Here is a 25,122-nt window from a genome sequence, read left to right as displayed (position 1 = left end):
AGCAAAATTCCGCCGCCTTAGCCTGGCCTGGCAAGGTCTGAGAAGGTCCAGCAGCTCCATAATGAGTTGTCTTGGGAGGCGAATTTTTTTTAATATAGCCACGTCAGGCAAAATGTCAAAAGGGCTTAAGTTTTGCCGAATAAAAAAATTGACATGGACTAAACGGCTCCGCGGCCGGCGCCGTCTTTGATTCAATAGAAGGACACGTTGAATCGCTGCCTTAGTTGGTCGCTTACTGGACACCACCATGCTTACCCATTTATAGATCTTAGCCATTTAGAGCCAAATTGTTTGCCAGATTTTAATTATCAAAAGTGATTGCCAATTTAAACGCTTTAATGACATTACGAAATAGCCTCGGCTAATTAACACCATATTAGTTCTGATACCAAATAAAGTCAACTTCATAAATATGCCTGTATCCATTGCGAACATATTTATTAAAAATGTCCATTACATAAAATCATTGTTGAGCCACAACATTGTCAACATATTGACTTGTACTGCGCTGCGCTGATTTCTAAAGAGTGCTACAGTGGCGGCGACTAGCGTCTCGAGCTCAAACAACGCTAAGAGAGAGCTTACGAATGATCCAGACCAACCTTACGAAAGTGTGACTTACAGAAGATATACTTAGCGTACGAATGTGTCGGGAATCGTGCCATAAGGTTAAGAGAGAGGTTAAGGAATAGGTTAAGAACTACTTAGCAATAAGAACGTTTTGGGGAACCGGGCCCATATTGGAGCTATTTTAATAGTTTCACAAATGAGTCTCCAATGTGATTAAAGCAGTTAACAAATCCATGCAGTCAAAATCCATACATTCTGCATCTTAAACCTCTTCATCCAAACCTTATGCATATGTTTTTTTTTTTTTGTCTGTCTTCTTTGTTGTTATGTTATTTTTTTGGAGGTTTTGTGAAAGGGTGGTTTTTTAAGGAAGTCCTCCACTTCTTCATAGTTTTTTTATTGTTTTTTTTTTTTTATTATTATACATAAATTGTAAGGGCCTATCATTCCCATTTATCTCTACAGCAAACATCCACAGTTATATATGCGGGCCCCGCATGAACTTAGGATGGCCCTGGTATCACTTAGCCCTTTAAAATTGTTGTACAGAACCACTATCATTCTGAATACACTTTTCCTCTTTTGCAAAATCAGTATCTCAGGGCATCACTGTTGTCAGGGCAATTAGTGTGCTGATTCCTCGAGTCCATCCAGGTGTTTTGATCACTCTTCGTGAGACAGGGGAAGACTTGTCCACGCAGCGTCCAAATTATGAGCCAGGGGTGAAAGTGAGACAATCTGGCCACTTCTGGATCAGGAAAGTTAATCTGAGGTTAATGCTCATAATTTGTGGAGGCGGCTTGACTCTTTGCAGCTTGTGTGTAAATGATTATATGTGGAATGAGCCTGCGCTCACGGTTCATCATACGAGTCAGCGAAATAAACAATGTGAAATTCTTTTCTCTGCTGATGGCTTTCATTGTAGCCTTGCAACCTTTGTGTCTTGACTTTGCAGATGCTGACATTTTTTTCTAGAGATTTTTATTTCATTCTGCTCACATTAACGCCCAAGTTCATGTCATTTGAAACTTTATACTATTTTCAAGAAAAGTTTAAACTGAATGACAATGCTATGTGGTGTGTTTTTTTGTGTCTTTATATTTTTTTGTTTCTTTTTTTTGTGTTTATTGTTAGTGATTATTTTTATTGATTGTTTTTTTGATTTTGTTTTTTGGCTTGTTTATTGGTTTGTTTAGCAGCTGACATCCAAAGCTTTTCATATTCTTCATACTCTGCGCAATGGCTGGTTAACCCCAGTAAAAGAACTTTAAAGCCTGATATTTTTCACCTTTAATGGATTTTCAGGGGCATTTTTACCTTTTTATAATAGGTTTTTTTTTTGATGTATGGATGGTTTTTTTTTTTTTATTTTTTTTTTTTTTTAATAAGCAAAAAATTGTATTATTATAATAAGGCATTATAGAGCTGTTACCAATCAAATGAAATTAGTATCAACAAATTAATTTTTGCATTGCCAAAGTGGCATATAAGTTGCAGTTGAATTGTTAGGTACATTTACACATGAATGCATTTACACTGCAATTAAAATTGGATAACATGCTATGATAATAATGTTTTAAAAATAAAATATTGAATATGTAAATGTGAAATGCTAAAAAATCTAATTATGCTTTTAATCTGAAATGAAAACAGACACTAACTGTTATGAGTGAGTCACTGAGTCATTCATTTAGCCAGTTCGTTCAATAGGGTGATTCATTTCGAAATGGAGCAAGTGACTGTCTGCATCACATGACATTTTACAACCTGAACTAACCTCATCCTGTCCAAAAAGGGTCATTCTTTTATTTTATTTTTATTGACGCTAATGAATAATGAGGGTCTGAATTGGTTCTTTTTATGATATAATTTTATTTATTTTTTTATAGGTTTGTGCATCTTTTTTGCACCAAGTGACATGATTTTGCAGACAAATGTATTTAAATGTTAATAATTAACAGTGATTAACAGCAGTTCGTGAAGCTGTTCTGTTAAAATATTATATTGATTTCTTTGAAAAAAAAAAAATGTGTGTGTGTTCCTTTATTCCAAAGAGGAAATTAAGGTATTAAAGCAGCAAAAAAAAAAAAAAAACCCCACAAACACACAATCACAAATCTGAATATTTAAATACAGAGTTCCATAATAATTAGCATAGTAACAAACACATCCCACAATAACACTACACTCGCGCAAACACACCTCCACACATACACACTCAACACTCTCACATTATATAGCATTTAATGGGGCATTTTATTAAATAATTAAATTTGTTGTGTTGTTTTAATTATGTCAATATGGGTTTTTATTGAGGTTTTAAAAACATGCTCATCGCAGAAAGGGTGCAGGCTACTCAAGTCACTATATGATTGAATTGCAAGTTTAATGTATTTAATAGCTAGGAGGGAGAAAGAGTGTCACAACACGGACACAGTTCCTATATTTTATTGCAGAATACATTGACGATTTGCATCAATCATGCTTTTGCTTGAGGTGAAAATGTTTTAAAAGCATCTCACCTGCTATAAAGCCAAATGTTGTAAAACACCTAAGATTACCAGTTCAAAGCGGACAGCTCTTCAAATCTCCTCTCAGTTTAGCTGTATAGGATTTATTGCAATTTGTTCTCTGTCTTACTCTTGTACTCTTTTATGTCTCTTTAGATCTTTTCCTCGGAGGAGACACTGAAGAGCTCTTGCTAAAAGAACAATTTGCTGAGGGTGTTTTCAGCATTTCTTTCAAATTTGTCCTTATCTGCTGGCTGGGATGAGGGGGCTCAGGAGCCTTATTGTTGGGCTCTTGTCTGCCTTCTTCTCCACTGCCTTTGGTCTTTATTTCCCTCCTCACGGTAAGTGCCAGGACAGGTACTGTAAATTACTCTCAGGTGTTTGTTCTTATCAATGTAACTTCAACTGGAGGCTACGATCATTATTTAAGAGTTTTACATGTTATTATCCAGTAAACTCTTCCAGAAAGAAGCATCCTTTTTAGCACAGATGACCATCTTAATGGCTCTTTTATCATGTGATTTGTTTCATGTAGTGGAGCAGCTCCCAACCATCACCGCTCAGACCTCAGGCTCTCTCATTGCCTTACAATATGATGAGAACATCCTGTTCAAGTGTGAAGCCAAAGGCAACCCAAGACCTACGTGAGTGAGATGTCCGGCACTTACGGATGCCAGTGAAGGCCACTTACTCTATAAATAAATATATATATATATATATATATATATATTATATATATATATATATATATATATATATATATACAAAAAAAAAAAAAAAATCTGTCACTGTTAATTTTTCATCACCCCACAGAGTAAAACAGACATTGCAGATCACATTTGCACAACGAAGATGAATTTATGTCTAAATAAAATACATTTTGTTGTGGTTTTAAAACTTAAATTATTTTTTTCATTTTTTAATTGAATTATTTGATAAATATCAGTAAGTCTTTAAATATAGAATCACATCTAAAAAACATTGTTTTTGTTTTTGTTGTAATTTATGCATTTGATGAGAGGAGGTGCACAGAAAGAGGATTGAAACAGTAAATTTAAATGAATAATAATAAGAAGAAAAGTTAATATATGCACCAACTATACACTCTTTGCACAGAAAAAATAAATAAATAAATATATATATATATATATATATATATATATATATATATATATATATATATATATATATATATATATATATATATATATATATATATATATATATATATATATATTATTTTTATTTTTTTATTTTTTGGCATCAATGGTTCCATGAAGAACATTTAACATCCATGTAACCTTTGATGATTTTTGATTTTGATGAAATAAACTACTTTTTTCCCTTTTTTATTTGCATGTCTAATAGGTGCCAATTGTGTGTTTTTAATTGAACAGGTACCGCTGGACGAAAGATGGGAAGGATTTTGACCTGCATAAAGACTCTCAGCTCATTATAGAAGAAAGTAGTGGGTCCTTTTTGATACCCAACACTAAAGATAAGGCGAAATACCAGGGAAAGTACAGATGTTACGCCTCAAACAAGCTCGGAACAGCAATGTCAGAGGAATCAGAATTTATTGTGCCTAGTAAGTCACAGTTCATAAATATCCCCTGCCACACATTATCTCAGATGCTTATCATGAATTGAATATAGCAGAATTCTAGAAATTCTAGTATTGGAAATTTCCACAGATCAGTTCCAGGAAATTTGCATATTACATGTAACCGCTTAAGCACATCCAACATGATGCTGCTGAACTGGTTTTTAATGTTGATAATGTCTTACTGACAATTTCACTGGTATGATATCTGTCTTACACTTGACTGATATGAATTTAAAGCTGTTTATTTGTGTTGTTTTTGTACTTGCTCACAGTGGTTCCCAAGTTTCCCAAGAAGAAGATAGAGCCAGCGGTGGTCACAGAAGGCGATTCAGTGGTTTTGGAGTGTAACCCGCCACAAGGCATTCCACCTTGGCAACTGTACTGGATGACCAATGGTAGTTCAAGACACTTTAAATCAGTTTCCTGCACATCACATTTGCCAAACAGAGGAATCCAAGCAGATCAGTTTAATGCTTTTGCCTAATGTCTTGTTAGTTTGAATATCACTTCTTCAGATCTGGGTTATTACTATTAATTAAAAACCATTCAAAATGTTTCTGAAACAAACAACGAAATTAACCAAACTAATATAATTCTCAAAATATGAACAAAAATATGAACATAAAGTTGCTATTTATTTACAGCTAAAAAACTAAAATATTTAAGAAACTTTCATATCATTAAGCTATTTATCAATCATTTTATGGATAAGCGATTTAGCTTTTTAAAACCCCTTAAAGGGATACTCCAACCCAAAATGAAAATTTTGTCATTAATCACTTAACCCCATGTCGTTCCAAACACGTAAAAGCTTTGTTCATCTTCGGAACACAATTGAAGATATTTTGGATGAAAACCGGGAGGCTTGAGACTGTCCCATAGACTGCCAAATAAATAACAGTGTCAAGGTCCATAAAAGGGATGAAAGACATCATCAGAATACTCCATCTGCCATCAGACGTGCAATGTGGGTTATATGAAGTGACGGGAACACTTTTTGTAAGCTAAGAAAACAAAAATAATGACTTTATTCAATTATTCCTTTCGTTATTTTAGATTTCTTCGCTTACAAAAAGTGTTTCATATAACCCAGATTGCATGTTAGCATTTTTTAAGGGTTTAAAGTGTAGTCTTGTTTAACATTATGTATTCTTCTAAATGAGTTGGCAGCAGAAATCACAGAACTGAACAAAAATGTTATAATTTTTAACCTCCATTGGCAAATTTGAGCCTCTCTAAATTGCATTAACTTTCTCTTAAGGAAATACTTTGTAAAAAAAAAAAAAAAAATAGTTAGGAAATCTTCTGAAAACAAGGCATTTGATTAAAAATGTTGAGTGTTATTATTTTACATGTCTTCACTTTTTGAACTGCAGAGGCGACTTAATCATGTCGAGCCACCTACACTTCATGTGAGGAACAAGAATGTCTGAGCATTCAAAGCTCTGCCCATGATATCTGTTGTCTGCTGTGCAGTCTGTCAGATGGGACTATTTCTGGGTGGTTTGGATGGTTGCCCTCTCCGATGTCCTGTTGCTCATGTTAATCTAACCCTCCTCTCTGTATTGTTCTCAGATCTTCAACACATTGAGCAGAATGAGAGGGTGTCCATGGGCCTCAATGGGAATCTGTACTTCTCTAATACACTGTTGTCAGATAGCCACGATGACTACTGCTGTTTTGCCTCCTTTTCCAGGATACGCACAATTGTTCAGAAACCACGCATGGTCCTGAGGGTCAACCCAAGTATGTGGCAAGAATCTCATAAACATGATATGTTTTAAAGGAAATGAAATAGAAAAGAGTTTTATACACTATCGTTCAAAGATTTGGGGTCTTTTGAAAGAAGTCTCTTATGCTCATTTATTTGATCAAAAGTACAGTAAAAACAGTATGTTGTGAAATAGTAAAATAATTTTAAATAACTGATTTCATTTTTCAAAAAAAATATTTTAAAATGTAATTTATTTCTGTGATGCAAAGCTGAATTTTCAGCATTATTACTCCAGTCGTCAGTGTCACATGATCCTTAAGAAATCATTCTAATATGCTGATTTGCTGCTCAACAAACATTTATTATTATGATCAGTGTTTCAAACTGTTTTGCTGCGTCATGTTTCTTTTGAAACCTTTACTCATTTTTTTTTCAGGATTCAAAAGAACAGCATTCATACAACATTAAAATGTATTTACTCTTACTTTTGATCAATTTAATGCATCCTTTCTGAATAAAATTATTAATTTCTTAAAACAGTCTTACTGACCCCAAACAGTTAAAAATGAATTGTAGTCTTTATTGTGTTTATATACATATTTTCACAACTAACCTACTATTCAGCACATCAGTGAAGACCTATTATGCTGGTTTTGGGTGACGCAAGACAATTCTTGCTTTCATGAACAGCTGGACAAAAGCACAGCAGAATGTGACAGGATTTTTTTTTTTTTTTTTAAGTATTTTTAGCTTGACATAACATCATGAAAATGCAGTGCTTATGACACAAAAAACTGTGCTATGCACAACAAAAGCTGAACAAAGTACACATTTAGTCATACATTACATTTACACAGTTTTACATTTACATTACAAATTACACATACATTAACAGTTACAATTTTCAGTAATTATGGCGATACATTAAATTGGATGCAATTTATAGATGCAGCTTGGTTTTAGTGTGTTGTCAGCATGATGTGCTTTGTCATGCTAATTATTTAACAGTAACTGTCTCTAATGTAAATCTTTTAAAATCAACATGACATCAAAATGAACCCTGTTTACTTTCCTAAACATTCCTGGACATATTATGATTTATCATTTCATGTTATTAAAATAATAATAATAATTATTATAATAATAATAATAATACTGATAATAATAATAATGATAAAATGATATTGTTTTACGATTAGTTGACCACCCTGACCTATCCTTTGTAGAGGTACATAGAATTTCTATGTATTGTATATATGCTATATATGTATTGTCTATATGCTTTTTATTACTATTTAAATATGCTGAAAAGTCAATTCTTTAATTTTTTTTTTTTTTAGGACAGGGGGATAATAACATCACGAGTGGTGAGTCACATGTCACAAAGTAACATTTGGTAAAATGTGCTGCTTATTAAATATCCAAAAGGCCCTTTACTTATCTTTTTTTTTGTGGCTTTTGTTGCAATGATCAATATGTAAGGGCTTTTTTTTAATGCATTTAGCAGGCATCTTACAGTGCATTCAAGCTATATATTTTTTACCAGTACGCATGTCCCCTGGGAATCAAACCCACAACCTTTTGCGCTTTTAACGCAATGCTCTACCACTGAGCCACAGGAACACTACTGTTGTAAGAGTCATCAAAATGTGACAAAAACTTCTGTCACTTTACAAAATTGTAAAAACTCTGAGAATGTATTGTAAATTGTTGTTCCAACCTTAACCTGTTCTTGTTCAGATATGGAGGTAGGTTTCTTTTTTTATCCTAGTTGATGCGATTTACCATCATTTGTCTCCATTTAGTTCAGAAGAGGAAGCCGAGCATTTTGGTGCCCTCCAGTCATTATACGACATACCTAAAAAAAGGAGAAGAGCTGGAGCTGGAGTGTATAGCAGAAGGACTGTGAGTTCACTTCTCTGTGGCCATGTTAGGATTACAAGCATTACACTGATGCAAAGCATTTCCACTGACAGAGAGAGTGACAGCGCTTTATTCTGATCTTTTCTCAGGCCTACACCTTCGGTAGAATTTATCAAGATGTGGGAAAATTTACCAAACCGTACACAAATCAAGAAATTTGGAAAGCTACTGACAATACCAAATGTCACAGATCAGGATGAAGGGAAATACATGTGCAAAGCCAAGAATGATCTTGGTGAAGCTGAGCATTATTTCCAAGTTGTTGTGGAGGGTATGCAAACATTTACATGGTCTTAAGCCTGAATTTTATTTTTATTTATTTATTTAGTTATTTATTGACAATTCCAAGTTATTATAGTCAGTAAATCTGTTTGACAAGAATAATTGGTAACAGTTTACGGTAAGGTTTTGCTTGTTAACATTAGTTAACTACATGAACTAACAATGAAATATACTTCTAAAGCATATTATTAAAATTAATTTAAACATTTACTGATAATTATTCAAATCAAAAGTTGTTCGTCAGTATTATTTAATGACCTGAGATAACATGGGCTATCAATAAACATTTTTAATAACTAACATTAAGAAGGATTATAATTACTGGGATGAATATATTGTTCAATGTTAGATCATTTTAGTTAATGCATTCACTAAGGTTAATTATTGGAACTTAGTGTTTTCAAATACATTTTTGAATATTTGGGAAATGCCAGGGAATTTTCAGTTTGTAATTTCCAGTAGCTGGCGAAAATTTTAAAAAAAAAAAAAAAAAAAAAGAAAAAAAAAAAATATATATATATGTATATATATAATAAATTGCTCTGGTTGAGTTCAGTCTCTGTAAAATTACTTGAAATATCATTGTATTCACAATCACAAACAACAAAATAAGTCTATAAATATATAGTCTATTTCAGGTATTTTATATGAGTCGTATATATAATTCTCACTATTAACTAGCATGCATATTGCTAGCATATTGGCTGTTTATTAGTAGTTATGAAACGCATATTAATGCCTTATTCTGCATGACCAAATACAAAATTCAAAGTCATGTCACTTACAAACACAGGGGGGCAGTATTGCTCTAAATAGGACGTTGCTTTGATCCGTATTCATATGTCGTGTGTCTCAGAGCCACCTAGCTGGCAGGAGGAGCCAGTGAGGAGTCGGTTAGCAGAGATTGGATCTGACATCCACATCAAGTGTCCTGTTAGAGGAAAACCACAACCCACAATCACCTGGAAGAGAAATGGCCAGCCTCTTGATGGTGTGTTAAACCCCCTCCTCTCCCACCCTTATCATGCCCATTTGACTGAATTTGTCGGCTCAAAGCCACTGCCAAATGTGCAATTACTGGCTTTGAGAACAGTCTGTTGTTCCTTTCCGTGTTTTCTCATCATTTATACTTTGTAAACAGCAGTACATTTGTGGCTACCTCTGTATTTGTGCACAATTTACATGCATTGGTATATATAATTATATATATACCATATATGTCCCTTGCAAGTTTATTGCTGCTATAATGATGTGGAATATTACAAAATAGACAGGGGCTAGCTGTATCAGTTATTACTCAGTTTTTCAAAGTGGGTGTATTTTTGAAAGTCAATTTGTGTATACAGTAGATGCATAATTTCTAGTTTTGGCCATTGAATATTTCCACTTAAAAAAAGAGAGCGTTCATTGGATACATCTCAAATTATTATGATTAATAACAAGCCATGTTGTCACGTGTTCAGTAAGATTTTATTACGATTTTATACTAATACTTAAAATTAATTCAGCAAGGAGGCATTAAATTGATCAAAAGCAGCAGTTAAAACATTTATAATGGTACAAAAGATTTATATTTCAAATTTCTGTTATTTTTATTCATCAAAATGTTAGGTAGTACAACTGTTTTCATCGATAATAGGAAGTAATGTTTCTTGAGCAGTAAATCAGCATATGAGACTGATTTCTGAAGGATCATGTGATACTAAAGACTGGAGAAATGATGCTGAAAATACAGCTTTACAGTCTCTCCTAAACACGTTGGGTGTCAATTCAAGCTTGTTTTCTCCCCAGATTTTCCTTCTACCAATTACAAAGTGCTTGATGACAGAATAATCATCCTCAGAGCGGAGCAGAGAGACACTGCAGTGTACCAGTGTGAGGCCTCCAACAGACACGGGACCTTACTTGTCAATGCAAATGTGCTTGTCATGAGTGAGTACTTCACTTACCTGTGTAAACTGGAAGAAGATGAATATCATATTGTGATTTTCAGAGCACATTAATAGGTCAGCACTTCTGATGCACAACCCACCTAATTTACATGTATCAATTAATCATAGCACCAGAAGAGAGGATTGTGGTCCTCATTGAAGTTTTCTTGCTTTTGATTATGATATGATGCTCTTGCTGACATGCAATGGCTTAAGGGTTTCAGCAGCTGTTCATTCGTAATTGTTGTAGAAGAAAACATGAAATGTGTGCATGAGTGTGTGTATATGAACTACTTCGGTCACTGTTTTCTATTTGTAGCTGGCAGAAGAAAAGAGCTCTTTTATATGCTAATAGCTTTTTTACAGTTTAATTGTGATTTTAGGAGTGTGCCTCGGTTTCAAACTACACCACAGAAAGTGAGCCATATGCCGCGTTGGCTGTTTGATGTTTGTCTGTGTGCATGTGAATGTCTTGACTAATGGTCTGGCTTTCTCTCAGATTATCCCCCTTTGATTCTGACGCCGATTTATCTGGAGTACACAGCCATGTTAGGCAGGAGTGTGATTATGGACTGCGAAGTCTTCAGCTCACCACCTGCCACCATTAACTGGTGAGTTTAGTAACAAGTGTTGTGAATTTAACAATGTGTCCTAACCAGATGCAACATAAGTGACAAGTGAGGTGTCTCTGTTCTGTTAATCAGTTTGTCTCAACCAACCGCGACAAGTAACGAGTGATGCTACATTTTGTTGGTCGCTTGGTTTCTTTATCTAAAATCTCATTGGACTGAAGTAACGTATTCATGTATATTAAACATCAAACTTGGACAAGGTGAGACTAATTATGGAAGAATCAGAGATTATAAGATAAGTTCATCAAATTGCACAAGGTCAACCATGAAAAGCATGCCGTCCAGTGAAGAAGTCATTAAAATACAAGATACGGTATGTAGTTTTATGCTCTTCAGCCCAGTGCGGTGTGCATGTGAAAGAGCGTGCAAACAGAGATAGTGCCTCTGATTGGCTGTTTTGAGCTGTTTGACCATTTTCACATTCAGTTTCTCATCACGTCACACCTGGTTAGGACACGGTGTATGAGTGTTAATTAAGTGTTACTTTATTGTACCTATCCATCAATTAAAAAAATACTTAAGCCTATATTTAAGATTTATTTATTTTACTTGCATTTTGTTTTTTAGTTGTTTTTTTTATTTTTTTATTTTAACATAACATAGTAAACATAATGTGATGCATACATGTACATAAATGAAATAAACTGAATGTTTTTTTTTAAGTGCACAGTAACCAGGTATATACATTTATCATGAACAAATCATGAATAAAAATGTATATGTAAACTAATTTCATAAATGTAAACCATATTCATATTTTTAAAATATAAAATAAATTGAATAAATTTATATAAGTAATAAATGTAATTAAATGCAAAAGTTTTCACATAGATTTATGATGATTCTAAGTAATTTTAACAAAAATAATATTTTTGAAAATGATTAAATAAAATCAAAAAGACACAAATAGTTTAATAATAAGAATAAACTTTGCCATGATACATTGTTTGAGTAATAGGTGTGAGAACTTTCGGAAGAATGTGGGATAAGGCACAAGGAAAATCTACAAAAATGTAGGAGGGCCTAATGTTACCATCACTTAATGATAATGATTGTCACGCCTCTTTTCATATCCATTCTGTTTTAATAAATTAAATAATTTCTATACAGTCTACAAGGCTAAAAAAAAAAAATAGTTCTTTGATTAGGATGACCAGCAATGGGCATTCACGCTGGCCTAAATTGGTATTTACTGCAAAAAAAATAAAAATAAGCTTCAATGACTTTATAATTAAAGTTTTGCTAAAAGTATGCTAAATGATTTTACTAGGGATTTAATGTGGTTTTATTGTAGCTGGTCTTCAGATTATGGGTGAATGATAGTTGTTAGGCACAAAATGCCTAATAACAGCAATACAGACCCAGCAGGGTCAAGCGAATAAAGTGAAGGAAAAGGGACAGTACATTGAGAAAAGACATTGCAAGATCTATAGCCCTTTTGAAATGTCTGTTCTCTCTAGGGATCCTCCTTTTGCACTCATTTATACTGTTTTCTTCTTTGAAAAGTTTCCTTTCAAAAACCTTTGGTCAATTTTCAAAGTCGTGGTAAAAAAAAGGGGGCAAAAAAAAAAGAGGCTACATTGGATTCGGTTTTATCAACAGAGCATCTGTACTCATTTCAGTAAAGGCCCTTCCCATGGGCCTCTGTTTCAGAAGAACTGTGAAGGGTTCAATGTTTGTTTTGTAGGAGAAGAGAAGACCCAGAGGGCTCTATAGATGGAGAGAGATATTCTCTCCTGAAGAATGGCTCCCTGCTGATTCACAAAGTCGAGATGGAAGATATGGGCCAGTACAAATGTTTGGCAAACAACTCCGAAGGCACCATGAGCCTCACCACTGAAGTTTTTATTAAAGGTCAACCACCTTCCTTAATCAAACAGCTTTCTGCTTCCTGGTCATTATTGAAACTAAAGGTCTGCTTTTGATAGATTCAACAAGGATCGTAGAACCTCCTCAAGACACGAAGGTCAAAAGAGGATCTATGGCGGAGCTGGAGTGCCAGGTGGAGTGCGATCCCACCCTCAGAAGAGAGCTGGAGACCTTGTGGATGAAAGATGGGATGAATATCCTCACAAATGTCTCTGAAGGGTGGGTGACATGTTTTCCATGAGTATAGGATGAGTCAGATTGTCCTCAGTAGTTCAGCTTTGAATTCATTGAAGCAATTCTCCATTTAAGCAAATCCTTGTTTTAGAAAGGTTGCGCTGTCAGAACAGAAAGGATTAGTGTGAGCTATGACAGTTTTGTAATGCAGACATTTTATTTATAGTTTTATCAGTGCAGGAATCATGGATTAAGTACTTACACTTTGTAGTCATGTAACAGATCCGAGCTAAATGTAATTGTAAGCTTTTATCAGTAATAGTAAGCTCTTATGGGCGAAATGTCTCTCTTGAAAATCAAATGGTACTCCAGCTAATGAGCAGGAGCTTTAACCTCTTTTCTACTGTCTGGAGTATGATGCCCAACAGGATCTTCTGTGTAAATGCAGTGTAATACTGTGCCATGTTTTGTTGTTGTGACTGTTAGGTATTTGCTTCCAGATAAATTATGTTTGCATCTTTACCTCAGGTCAGCAATTAGCAGGCCATAATTCAGATCCACACTGCAGATTTGTTCCAGTTGAACTGCAAATCATTGCAAATCTTGACAACATTTAATGCAGCTTTTATTTTGGCATTTCCAATACAACAAAAGCCACAGAGCCGCCACTGACGATGTGTCTATACCATCCTGAAACAAACTGGATCAATTATATTATAATAAATGGAGCTTCTTGCACTATAAGTGGAATACTTTCATTTGACGGATACCTGGTTTCTATTTTTGTCAAGTTGCACAGCCACTTCATCAACTTTAATTTTTTTTCTGGTCTGCCTGAAAATTTGTATTTTGTGGGGACTGATTGCTCTGCAGTATGCTTTGAAGTTTATCCGTGATTCAAAGTCAGAAAGACTCGTAAAATGTCAGGTTTTTTGACCTGCATTCTACATTTATTAATGTAGTTGATAATGGAGTAAAAGTTTTTAAAACCTCATGAAAGAGAAGAATACATTTCTAAGAACTTGGCACATATTTTTCAACTAGATTTTTACGATGTGTTTTTTTCTCCATCCTGGACACTCATGTTTGTCAGTGACTCATTTTTTCTTGCCTTGTTTTACCATTAACTATTGCTGCCAACATAGAAAGTGACAATAAATATTCCTGGAAATGCACATTGCTTATTTCATTGCTTTTGAAAAAATGTAAGATTGTTTAAACGTTGTGAAATACATTTAGAGACTTGGAAGTACTACAAAGTATTTGTAAGTCTGATGTCTCATTTAGGAATTCATGAATTTTAATTTGACAACATTGTGTTATCAATCAACTACCAACTAACTTTTATTTTATATTGTACCTGTTCTGGGTTATTTGCAGATATTTCACAGATGATGGAATTCTCCAGATTGTCAATGTGAGCCACAGTGATGAAGGGAATTACACCTGTGTTGTTCGAACATCACTGGATCAAGATACAGCTTCTGCATACATAACTGTGTTAGGTACGATTGAAAGAACTTTTGAGACTAGAATGAATACCAACTAGATTGTGGTGTTATGTTTATATATTACACGAATACCACAATAATAGACCTGCTTGGAAAAATATTTAAATAATAGTGCAGCAATCTCCGCAAAAGATTGTACAGAAAGCACAAAACATAGTGGAAAAGATGTGTAGACTTTGTGATCATTATTGCACCAGTTATTTATTCAAGCGATTCTGGTTCTCTTATGAATGCTCTTAAAATGTTGTTATGATAAGAACTTTGTTTATGGTGTTTGTGTCTGAAATGTGACACAGATGTTCCAGATCCACCGGTTCAACTGACGCTCTCTGAGCTGAAAGACCGGAGTGTGAAGCTCCATTGGGTGGCTGCCAGCGATCATAATAGTCCCATAACAGGTAAAACTCATCTGTACTCTCAGGGTTACAGAACAAATGCAAAATGGTTCCATGAGCGTTTCCTTCACATGTAACTGTACACATTTTCAGTGCTTCTGAAGCTGGCTTTTGCTTCAAGCTGATTCCTCTGAAGTCATTTTAATGGACATAGCTCATACTCAAACATTGCTCTACAATATTTCAAGAAGGCTCCCACTGGAGTGTATCGAGAGTGCGCGCTCTGCGTATTCAATGACCTCTGTGCTCTATTCCTATTACTAGAGTTTATTATCCAGTATGAAGAGAACCACTGGGAGCCGGAGAAGTGGAAGGAGCTTCTACGAGTTGCAGGCAGCCAGTTTTCAGCCCCCTTGACGCTCTACGGCCACATTAACTACCAGTTCAGAGTCATCGCTGTCAATGCTATCGGGAGAAGCCATCCCAGCATACCCTCCAAAAGATATAAGACACCTCCTTGCGGTAGGGATTCCTGTGATCCTTGACAACTTGCTTTCGTAATGCGTTATCATCCAGTGTCTAGTCTGTCCTTGGTTCACCTTAAACTTGTTTGAAGCATGTCTTTGTGGGGATTTACCCTGAGAAAATTATACAGATGTCTATGAAAGCTCCATAAATTTTAATGCTCTTTTAAGCGAGTGCTGTCTCTGACTATCAATGACTGCATGCTCATCATTATGTGTGATACACATTGGCAGTGTTAGAGGGCAATGGTATTATTGACTGAGACAGATGTTAAATAATTCATATTCACATTTGTACAGCCCCCGACCGGAACCCAGAAAACATTAAGATTGAGAGTCAACTGCCACATCAGATGGACATCAGCTGGGAGGTAATAAAATGCAAACAGCATTGTCAAACAACCTCAATGCATATGCATATATGCATGGGTTGGGAACAAGAAAAAGGCAAATACCCTCACGCAAGGAGGCTTGGGAACTAAATGCTCCTGGAGCTCCTAAGAAGTGGGGTGTCTTGTAGTTTTAAAGCAGTTACAACTTAATTTGCACTGGCAGTCAAGTATATGAGCAAATTTCCATTCATGAGCCAAATTATGCTATGCTATGCTATTATGCTATTTATGAGTCAAAATTCCTTCAGATTGCAAGTCTGAAAAAAGCCAAGCGAGGCACCCCAGAAATTAGGTTCCACGCCAGATTTCGCAAACCCACCAGCAAATGTCTCTCAAACTCTTCCATTCTTTCCAAATGATCAGTAATGTTTGGAGTGCACTGACCCACTTTTCCTTTCAATCACTAGCCGCTATTGCCTGTGGAGCACAACGGTCCCGGTCTGGAATACAAACTGAGTTACAGGCTAATGGGTGTTGAGGACAGTTGGAAAGAACAGATGATAAAGAGACACACATTTGTGGTGCGAGACACCCAAACATTCGTCCCCTATGAGGTCAAGATCCAGGCCTTCAACAGCCACGGTTGGGCACCAGAACCCAGAGTGGTGACTGGTTATTCCGGGGAAGACTGTGAGTCAAACAGCATGTTAATGTATTCATCTCACAGTCATGTGACACTGCTGCGTTTAGCCAAAAATAAACACTTAAGATTAGAAGATTAGATGGGAGAGTGGTTTAATCCACTCTTTACAAGGATCAGCCATTTCTGCTGAGTTTTTATGTTGTGCTCTTTGGGATCAGACAAATTCTTTGCCAAGCACTTATGTGATTATCTTTTGTTTTATTCCATTTTCATATTTTTTCCATCTTGTCTCTAGTCGACATTTGGCATTGTCTTGAGGATGATGCAACAGGTTGGGCTGCTTTTGTCCCTGCTATTCCTGTATCACTGTAGATATACAGAAACATGGTTTATTTCGCTGTAGGTAGATCTTGACAGTTTTCATACAGTTGTTGTAAAGAGCAGGGATGCAAACCTGACACTTTTCAATGATAATTGCTGTTTTGAATCCAAAATACTCTCAGAAAGAAATGTGCAAAAAAATATTAGGGGTACAACAGCTTGTCATTGGGGCAGCACCCTTAAAGGGACACCTTTGTTCCTCTAAAAGGATTATTATTATTATTGTATAGTAATATTGAATGGGTTCTATAAAAATGTGTGAATGTGGCCTGAGACAACTTAAGTAAAAAAGAATCTAGGGTGAGTTTTTCACTCATGCTCAAATTAACCATAAATCCACATTTTAAAGCCAATGGGGGTTACATCTTTGTAACTTTTCCCCCCGATGAGTTTGCATCCCTGAAAGAGACTTTCCCGTGTATCCACATGTGTTTGTGGATAGCTTCATGTTAGCATGTGTGCTTTTCCTAGAAACAGTCAGTGTGTCACCTAATTACAATTCATTGTTTTCCTTGGCAGCTTTAGTTGCTTGAGGAAATGGTTGTGTATGTTTGTATTTGTGAGCTGTTACCCTCTTGCATCATTTGGGAAAGTTTATCCGTAAACCGATCTGCATTCTGTTGCCCTTTCCAGTGCCCTTGGTGGCCCCTGAAGACATATCTGTGGAGGTGTTGAACTCTACACTGCTGAGGGTCAGCTGGTCACCGGTGCCCCAAACTGCCCTGAGGGGCGATCTTGGTGGATACACTGTGAGTTCCCGACTCCTTCAGTTCAGAGGTCCTATGGTACTAGACTAAAGCTGATGGTCATTCAGCAACAAACAAGCTGTTTATAGCATTTAAAAGACTTTACTGTGTGTTTCCTTATTATATATCTCCTCATCAACACATACTTTCTCTTTCTTCGATCTTTTGCTCCCAGGTCCACTGGTGGCAAACAAAAAGTCTGATGACCTCCAAGAGAATTCCCTTAGAGAGACAGTCTCTCACCATCCCTGGAAACAGGAGTCACACCATGGTGCCGGGACTGAAGCCATTCTCTGAATATAGCCTGACTGTCAACATCTTTAACCAGAGAGGGAATGGGCCCAGCAGCAGTCCCATCTCTTTCACAACTCCACAGGGAGGCAAGAACACTTCGATAGTAGACATGTTTTAAAATTCAGTGGATTGAGCATCTGCTAAGTTCTTGTGTAGATTCAGTTGAATTTTACACACTTTGTTGTTCACCCAAATGTGCTGCTGAACCTAAAAAGACTAATTTACATAGAAAGGTGTGAAAAGAATGACAGTGACTTGAATTGAAATACAATGCAATGCTATTTTTTTGAGCAGTTGAACTAAATTGTAGGTGGCCATCAAATAAAGACGCTGTTTTTTAAAAAAAATTATTTATTTATTATATATATATTTTTTTAAAGCATCTAACAGTTTTTGAGTTTTCTAATTTAAGGTACATATTGACCAGTGGCGCTTGACATCTTCCCACAGTTCCTGAGCAACCTCCCATCCTGAGAGCCACAAACTTTCAGAAAGACTCCATTACACTGGTGTGGGCGCCTCCACATGAAACCAATGGCTTTCTCACGGGATACTTGCTGCAATATCAAACAGGTATGACGCTCACAAATTTATCTCATGTTACATCAGCTATCTCAGAGAATTTTATATAATCCATGTTTAACTGCACTATATTGTGATGTGTATATATATCCAAGTTTGGGGTTTCAAGTTTCAAGTTTCCAAGTTTCATTTTTTAAGTTTTTATAAGAATAGTCTTATGCTCACCAGGGTTGCATTTATATATTACAAAAATACGGTCAAAAACAGTAATATTGTGAAATAATACTACCATTTTCAATAACTGTTTTCTATAGTTTAAAATTTATTTTTTTCCCTGTGATCAAAGCTAAAGTTTCGGCATCATTACTCATTCTGATATGCTGATTTGTTGATTACTAATTAAAATAACAGGTAAAGAGAGAGAGAGAGAGAGAAAGAGAGAGAGAGAGAGAGAATGAGAGAGAGAGGAAAATGAAAAACTTAAAGAAAGTGTGGAAAATGCAAATGTCAATGCTTTCTCAAAGCTCAAATTAACAACATTTTATTGATAAGAATAGAGGATTGATTGTGGCAGACTATATATAATAGGCAAAAACATAATGTAACATAACAAAGGTAAAGTAGGAAGAACCCCATAAATGATCCAGACAAGTGGTGCTGGGGAGGAGGAGGGCTAAAGAAAATTATCACTGTGCTGGATGGTAATATATAAGGTTGCATAGACAGGAAATAGAGAACGATTGGCAGATTGGGCCAATCAGCTACTCAGAAGAGTTTCTTGACTGAATTATGCAATTATTTGAAATAGAAATCTTTAGTAATATTATGTCTTTTTTATCGTCAATTTAATGCATCCTTGCAGAATAAAATTATCACTTTCTTTAAAAAAAATCTTCCTGACCCTAAACTTTTGAATGTTTTAAATATTTTAAAATTCTCTTTTTTTTTTTTTTTTTTTTTTTTTTTAGTTAATGATACTCTGGATGAGCTGAAATCTGTGAACATCAATGCACCAGGTACAACACAGTGGGTCTTGCGTGATCTGCAAGATGACAACTGGTATAAGTTCTACCTGAGCGCGTGCACGCAGGTGGGCTGTGGGTCAGCCATCAGTGAGGAAGGAGGCACCGTCTCTGAAGCATGTAAGTGTGCCCAGCAGCAACTATAAGCAGAGTCCCAAGAGCTATAATGGATCTGGTATCAGATTCTGAATTGAAGTGCCCATGCTGAGACACAAACATCTGATACAAGCTATGTTAGTTGTGTTCTAATTAGCACAGCCGCAAGGTGTTCGAAAGTGATTAAGCAGCAGTTACAGAAATCTGAGTTGCTGTTGGCAAGATCTTGTTGCATAAAGGAGAGTGATTAGATTATTGCTAAAATGCAAAACTCACAATGATCTGATGAACAAAAGGATGCAATGACCAGTCAATGAGAAGCCTTAGTAAAAACAATTGCCTACTGATGTGTTTTTACTTACTGGATAACTGATATTGCATCATCGTCAAAGTTTTTCTGTAGGCCACAATTTTGTTACGGAATGCCTATTTCTTTCTGTTATGCTCATATTCTCATACTCCATGGGTTTGTTTAAACTGATCTGTCTTCTTATCAACCAACTTCTGTTTCTCATGAACTAGTTACAATGCCCAAACATTCATTTCCTGAAGTTTCTACAGTCTCAGCTGAAACGTCAACAGAAAGCTGTACAGTATGTATCACATACTGAAGTTCATAGCCTTTTGCAGGTTACTTAGTAGTAATAGTATTTTGAAGCATTTCAAATGCCTCTTGTGGGTACATCTGCATTTTCAGTCAGATAAATGCAATTTAAAGCTAATTTATTAGTGCAATTTTAAGTAAAATATGTCAACTTATGGACATAAAACTTGATATTATTTATTGTTTTATTTTCATGTATCGCTACTGTCTTTTTAAGATGAACAGTCGACATCTGAGGTGACATCATCTGAGCTGAGTATGTACCAGCAAATGTGTAGCTGTTTTTGTAAACTAAAATGAATTAGTATATTAACTCCTGCATTATTATGTCTAAAATACCTCCAGATACACTAGTAATAGTGTCAGTAATTTTAGCACTAATTTTAGTCATAAATAGTATGTTGTTGTTGTTGAAATTTGAAAGGCCCTGCCTATATTCAGTGAAGGAGATAATTGTGTACGTTCTGAAAAATGAGTATACTATTCCATCAAAAATCCACATAGTGACAGCTGGATCAAGTTTACTTGAGCTTGGTTGCTGTTGGCATTTGCTTTTGTTTTTTAAGAGCTCCTCTGAGGCAGTAATACTGTCCCTGAACTCCTGCTAAAAACTGCAAAAACAAGCTGTCTTTATTAGGGTTGACAAAATCAGTCTGGCTGCTAACAGGGACACATCACTCAACAGTGACCGGCTGTAAACTTATAGTACAAATTGCATATAAAAAAAAAAAATAAAAAAAAAAATTAAAAAATTAACTGTCAGGCCTTGACGACACTTTCCCTTTGTTAGGTCCATTTATTTTGCTGTCCTGCCCATGATTAGTTGCATTTTATTATTTGCATTTAGCACCCCATTCCCCCATCAGATCCATGGGCCATATTTTCTAGCCATTTTAAACCCACTGGTTGATATAAACTGATATAAACAATCCTAATTATTTATATAGTTCCTGTTCATGTTGATTTGATGCTGTGAATAATGATTTTATGATGCACAGAAGCATTTTATTTTTTTCTGGGACATTAAAATTTTACACTGCTGCAGTCCATTCTACAGGAAAATGCATGTGATCTAAACTCTCTCTCTCTCTCTCTTGCAAGACAACCTTTCTCTTTCACCTCATCTAATACAGACACTCTTTCCATCAATGCCACCTTTCCTACCTTAGGTATTCATCTACCTAAACAATCACTTTCATAACTCAATATTTGAGTGAAATTAACATTTAAAGATAGCATGAAATTAAAACTATGAATATGAATATATTATAATATATTATATTATAGTTTTCAATTAATTTGAAATAAATTCTACCGTAATCTTTTATGATTGACATCACTGGTCCTTGATAAAAATCCTGCCCTACAATTTTGTCTCAAATAAATATCCTCTTTTACTATAACTTAAATGTTATAGAAATGTTGTTTCATGTTGACTTTAACAAAGTTTTCATTCAGAATTCTGTATCACTATGTCATTTCTATAACACTTTCCTATGGTTATGGGTGTACTGGGATTCTTTTGCAGAAACTAACCTTTTGGGAGTCTTTCCTGTATTTTGTTCTATATCTTCTTCTCTGTATATTTCTCTCAGTGATGAACAACATATCCAACTTTGTAAGTGACACCTCTGCAAGAATCAGCTGGAGAACCAGAGGAGAACGTTCTGATTCACAGCTCTATGTTGCCATAATGAATCACCGTAAGGAACTTACTCCTCAAACTGATTTGTCAGGATCCAATGTTTGCAGCATTGGGTTTTGTGTAAACTGTAGACATATTTGTAACAAAGTTTGGAAAGTATCATTGAGGGCTGCAACTAAAACAATTTGAACTATTTTGAATTGATTAATCTGTCGATTTCTTACATTAATTGGCTTTTCAACATTTTGATAAATGTGCAGATTTAAATATGTATAATGTACTGTATATATTAAGTGCAAACATGTAAATATAAAGGTTAGAATTTTAACTGCAGATAAAAAAAATACAAATTCTCAGTGAAATTAAGTTTAGATAACCAAAGTAGAAATAATATTAAAATGATTTTTTTTTCAGTATTTTACATATTTTTTTCAGTGATGTTCAATGAATTAATCAAAATAATTTGATATTGTTTGAATTATTTATTTATTTAATTATTATTTACCTTTTCCATTGAGTTTAAAACATGGTACAATTAAATGTGTAATCCAAAATACATAATAATTTGCTATTTATGAAAGTTAATTCAGCAGTTTCTGTTCTTTATAAAGTAATAACAATGCTTATAGTAAATAGTACATAGTAAATGCTAATTTCCAAGCATTTTAGGACTACAAATTGAACATCTCTATTTAAAAACTGAATTTGATGTCGAACAACAACAATTTAATTGCATAATTGCGCATTGTTCCTCTATTGCACTTTCTTTGACTGATGTACATGCTTGTGCATACATGAAGTATTTGAAGTTTAACGGTGACATTTAATTACTTACTTCCTATTTGGACATCAAAATGAACACATTAAGAATATAAAATGAGAGTTGCATCCTGTCTAAAAACCTCTCAAAGGAGCCCAAAATCCAGACCAATTGATAATGAAATTCATTCTTGTATATTTTCTTTGTGTATCTTCATTTACTCTACCAACTTTTCTAACCTTTAAGGGTCGCTTTACAGTATCATAGATATCACCTCTTTCAGCTGGGTTGTGGCCTAACACTATCTGGTTATGCGGTCATTCCTTTAGGTGATGGTATCTGGCAGCTTTCAGAGGCTTTAAATACATCTAAAGGTTTCCACCTCATTGAAGGGCTCAGCCCAGGAACTGTGTACACAGTCCGGCTGCAGGCTTCACACAGGGTTGATGTCCCTAGCATTTTTGAAGAGGTTTTCAAGACCAGGAAAGGTGAGAAGTTAGAGAATTTAGCCTGTAGAACAGCATTAGAAGTATCACTGACATAGTATAGTAATTGATAGTCTTTCTGTGGGTGCATTAGCACTAGAGGTAAAAAAAAAAAAAAAAGGTCTCTCATTCCATTGAGCAAGCAATTTTTTAAATATCATACTTTCTAGAATGTGCTGTAAAATAAAGCTGTGAAGTTTACAGGGGATAAAACAGCAGCTGTGGTTGCCAGAACTTTACCTCAAAAAATACAGTCACAACAGTACATCATGGTAATAAAAACTGTATATTTTAATAACTGATAGAATGTTAATATTACATCGTTCTACTCTTCTTTGTATCTGTAGAGTATACTGATAACCACTTTAACTCGTCAACGCTAAAGTACCCTTTTGGTCTGATCTAGGTCAACCAGACGACTATTTCAAAATCCTAATGTACATAACCAACAAGAAAAATAAATTAAAAAACTAAGAAGAAACATATATATTTTTTCAAAGTCAATTATAAGATTTTAACAGTATTTTACTGTAAGATTTCTTATCTTTCAAAACTTGAAAGTTCCACTCCAGAATAAATGACCTTAAGAATGTAAGTTCATTGACTGTAAGGCCTAAAACTTTCTGATATCAGACAAATAAATCCCTTTGGACAGATAATGGCCAACCTCTACATGTCAATGATGCCTACTCTGTATTTGACAGAAACTCGGCCCATCCATTCAGTGTGAGGAACTGGGGTAGATAATGTTCTAACACCAGAAGAACTAATGATAATGCTACTGAATTATGTATGACTGGTAGATGTATCACCTACAGCTCTGCATATGCTTCCAACACATCCTATATAAGAAACAAGTGACAACTGGGTCCCTTATCATTTCATTTTGTCAGCAAACTCACAGGTTCTGACAACAGCAAAGAGGAGTCCATTTATGTCAGAGAATTGGTGGCAAATATTCAAAAGTGTTCCAGAAGTTCATTAAATGTAGAGCCATTAAAATACTCTTCTTTGGGTTCTGATTGTTCTCCTTTGACAATCCACATCAGAATTTGACACAAGAACCATATTTAAAAATGCCACTTAACAATTCTTCCTCTAACCCAATAAGACATCATCACTATTTTCCAGTATTTTCAAGTTGACAACAGTATGACTGTGTTCACGAATTACATTTTTCCAAAAACAAACTCTCCTTTGTCCTTGCAGCATCTAGTAAACAACCTATGGCATCCCAGGAGTGGTTTGTGGCGGTCATGTGCGGAGTGGCTTTACTAACTCTGCTTGTCCTCATCGGCTGTTTTGTAATCAAGAACAAAAGCGGCAAGTACACAGGTAAGACACAAACAGCTTCAGAGGTCACACGGTGCTCCCAGTCCTCTGTTTAAGCTCTCGGTTCTCTGTAGTCAAAGTGTATACACTTTAGCTTGGTGCTTTTGTTAGCTTTGTGTTGTGTGGCTTTGTCACACCAACCCATACACCTATTACTAGCAGTGTCAGACAGAAAACCTGCTTTATTGGCCTGTTCTCACCTGCTCCTCCTGCTCTTCTTTTGTTCTTCACATACATTTAACCAATATGAAATTATTTTTAATGGATTCAGGAACTAATTATGTCCTGAATGGATTATTGCAACAGACCTTTGCATGCATTAAAATGCACAAGAACCCTTATGCAGCTCATGGAATAAAACCCAAGGCATTGCAAGACAGTTTTAAATGCCTTGTTCTTACATCACTGTGGCTGTTAGCTATACTTTACATAAAGGTTATTTATACCTTACCAAGCTGAAAAGAATAAATGTTTTCACCAGTAAGGCCATATCTTACATACAAGTTCAGCACACAGCAGTTTTTCTAAAAGGCAGTCAATGTCCTTGATGTGCTTCCATGCAGCAAAATACAAAATACTTACACAAATTTGGAGAATATGAAGGATTGAATGTTTGCTCAGCATTTGCAAATCAAGAGGATATCATATTATCTCTTATGAATAACAATACTGTCATTTT

General features: G+C 35.2%; 1 protein-coding gene across 5 annotated transcripts in view; it reads left to right on the top strand.

Annotated features, from left to right (window-relative positions):
- The window catches only part of LOC109071904 (neural cell adhesion molecule L1-like protein), a 38,899-nt gene that overhangs the window by 9,736 nt on the left and 4,041 nt on the right, over positions 1-25,122 (top strand). For 3 of the 5 annotated variants that reach the window (XM_042712843.1, XM_042712845.1, XM_042712844.1), the window contains exons 2-26: positions 3,237-3,421; positions 3,616-3,724; positions 4,478-4,668; positions 4,959-5,081; positions 6,262-6,432; positions 7,741-7,767; positions 8,206-8,305; positions 8,413-8,594; positions 9,462-9,596; positions 10,397-10,537; positions 11,036-11,147; positions 12,856-13,022; positions 13,097-13,256; positions 14,592-14,716; positions 15,019-15,120; positions 15,382-15,579; positions 15,882-15,952; positions 16,381-16,603; positions 17,571-17,686; positions 17,859-18,063; positions 18,428-18,550; positions 19,468-19,641; positions 21,817-21,924; positions 22,956-23,114; positions 24,321-24,446. In XM_042712843.1, coding sequence (XP_042568777.1) covers positions 3,340-3,421; positions 3,616-3,724; positions 4,478-4,668; positions 4,959-5,081; positions 6,262-6,432; positions 7,741-7,767; positions 8,206-8,305; positions 8,413-8,594; positions 9,462-9,596; positions 10,397-10,537; positions 11,036-11,147; positions 12,856-13,022; positions 13,097-13,256; positions 14,592-14,716; positions 15,019-15,120; positions 15,382-15,579; positions 15,882-15,952; positions 16,381-16,603; positions 17,571-17,686; positions 17,859-18,063; positions 18,428-18,550; positions 19,468-19,641; positions 21,817-21,924; positions 22,956-23,114; positions 24,321-24,446 — 3,430 coding nt within the window. In that variant the 5' untranslated portion in view covers positions 3,237-3,339. Of the gene's footprint in view, positions 1-3,236; positions 3,422-3,615; positions 3,725-4,477; positions 4,669-4,958; positions 5,082-6,261; positions 6,433-7,740; positions 7,768-8,205; positions 8,306-8,412; positions 8,595-9,461; positions 9,597-10,396; positions 10,538-11,035; positions 11,148-12,855; positions 13,023-13,096; positions 13,257-14,591; positions 14,717-15,018; positions 15,121-15,381; positions 15,580-15,881; positions 15,953-16,380; positions 16,604-17,570; positions 17,687-17,858; positions 18,064-18,427; positions 18,551-19,467; positions 19,642-21,816; positions 21,925-22,955; positions 23,115-24,320; positions 24,447-25,122 lie in introns of those variants that run through there. The other 2 variants (XM_042712846.1, XM_042712848.1) reach the window with 2 other exon arrangements.

Source organism: Cyprinus carpio, chromosome A23 (genome assembly GCF_018340385.1).
Source record: "Cyprinus carpio isolate SPL01 chromosome A23, ASM1834038v1, whole genome shotgun sequence".
Classification (NCBI taxonomy): Eukaryota; Metazoa; Chordata; class Actinopteri; order Cypriniformes; family Cyprinidae; genus Cyprinus; species Cyprinus carpio.
Note: the sequence above shows the minus strand (reverse complement) of the source record. Positions and strands in the feature narration are given on the sequence as shown.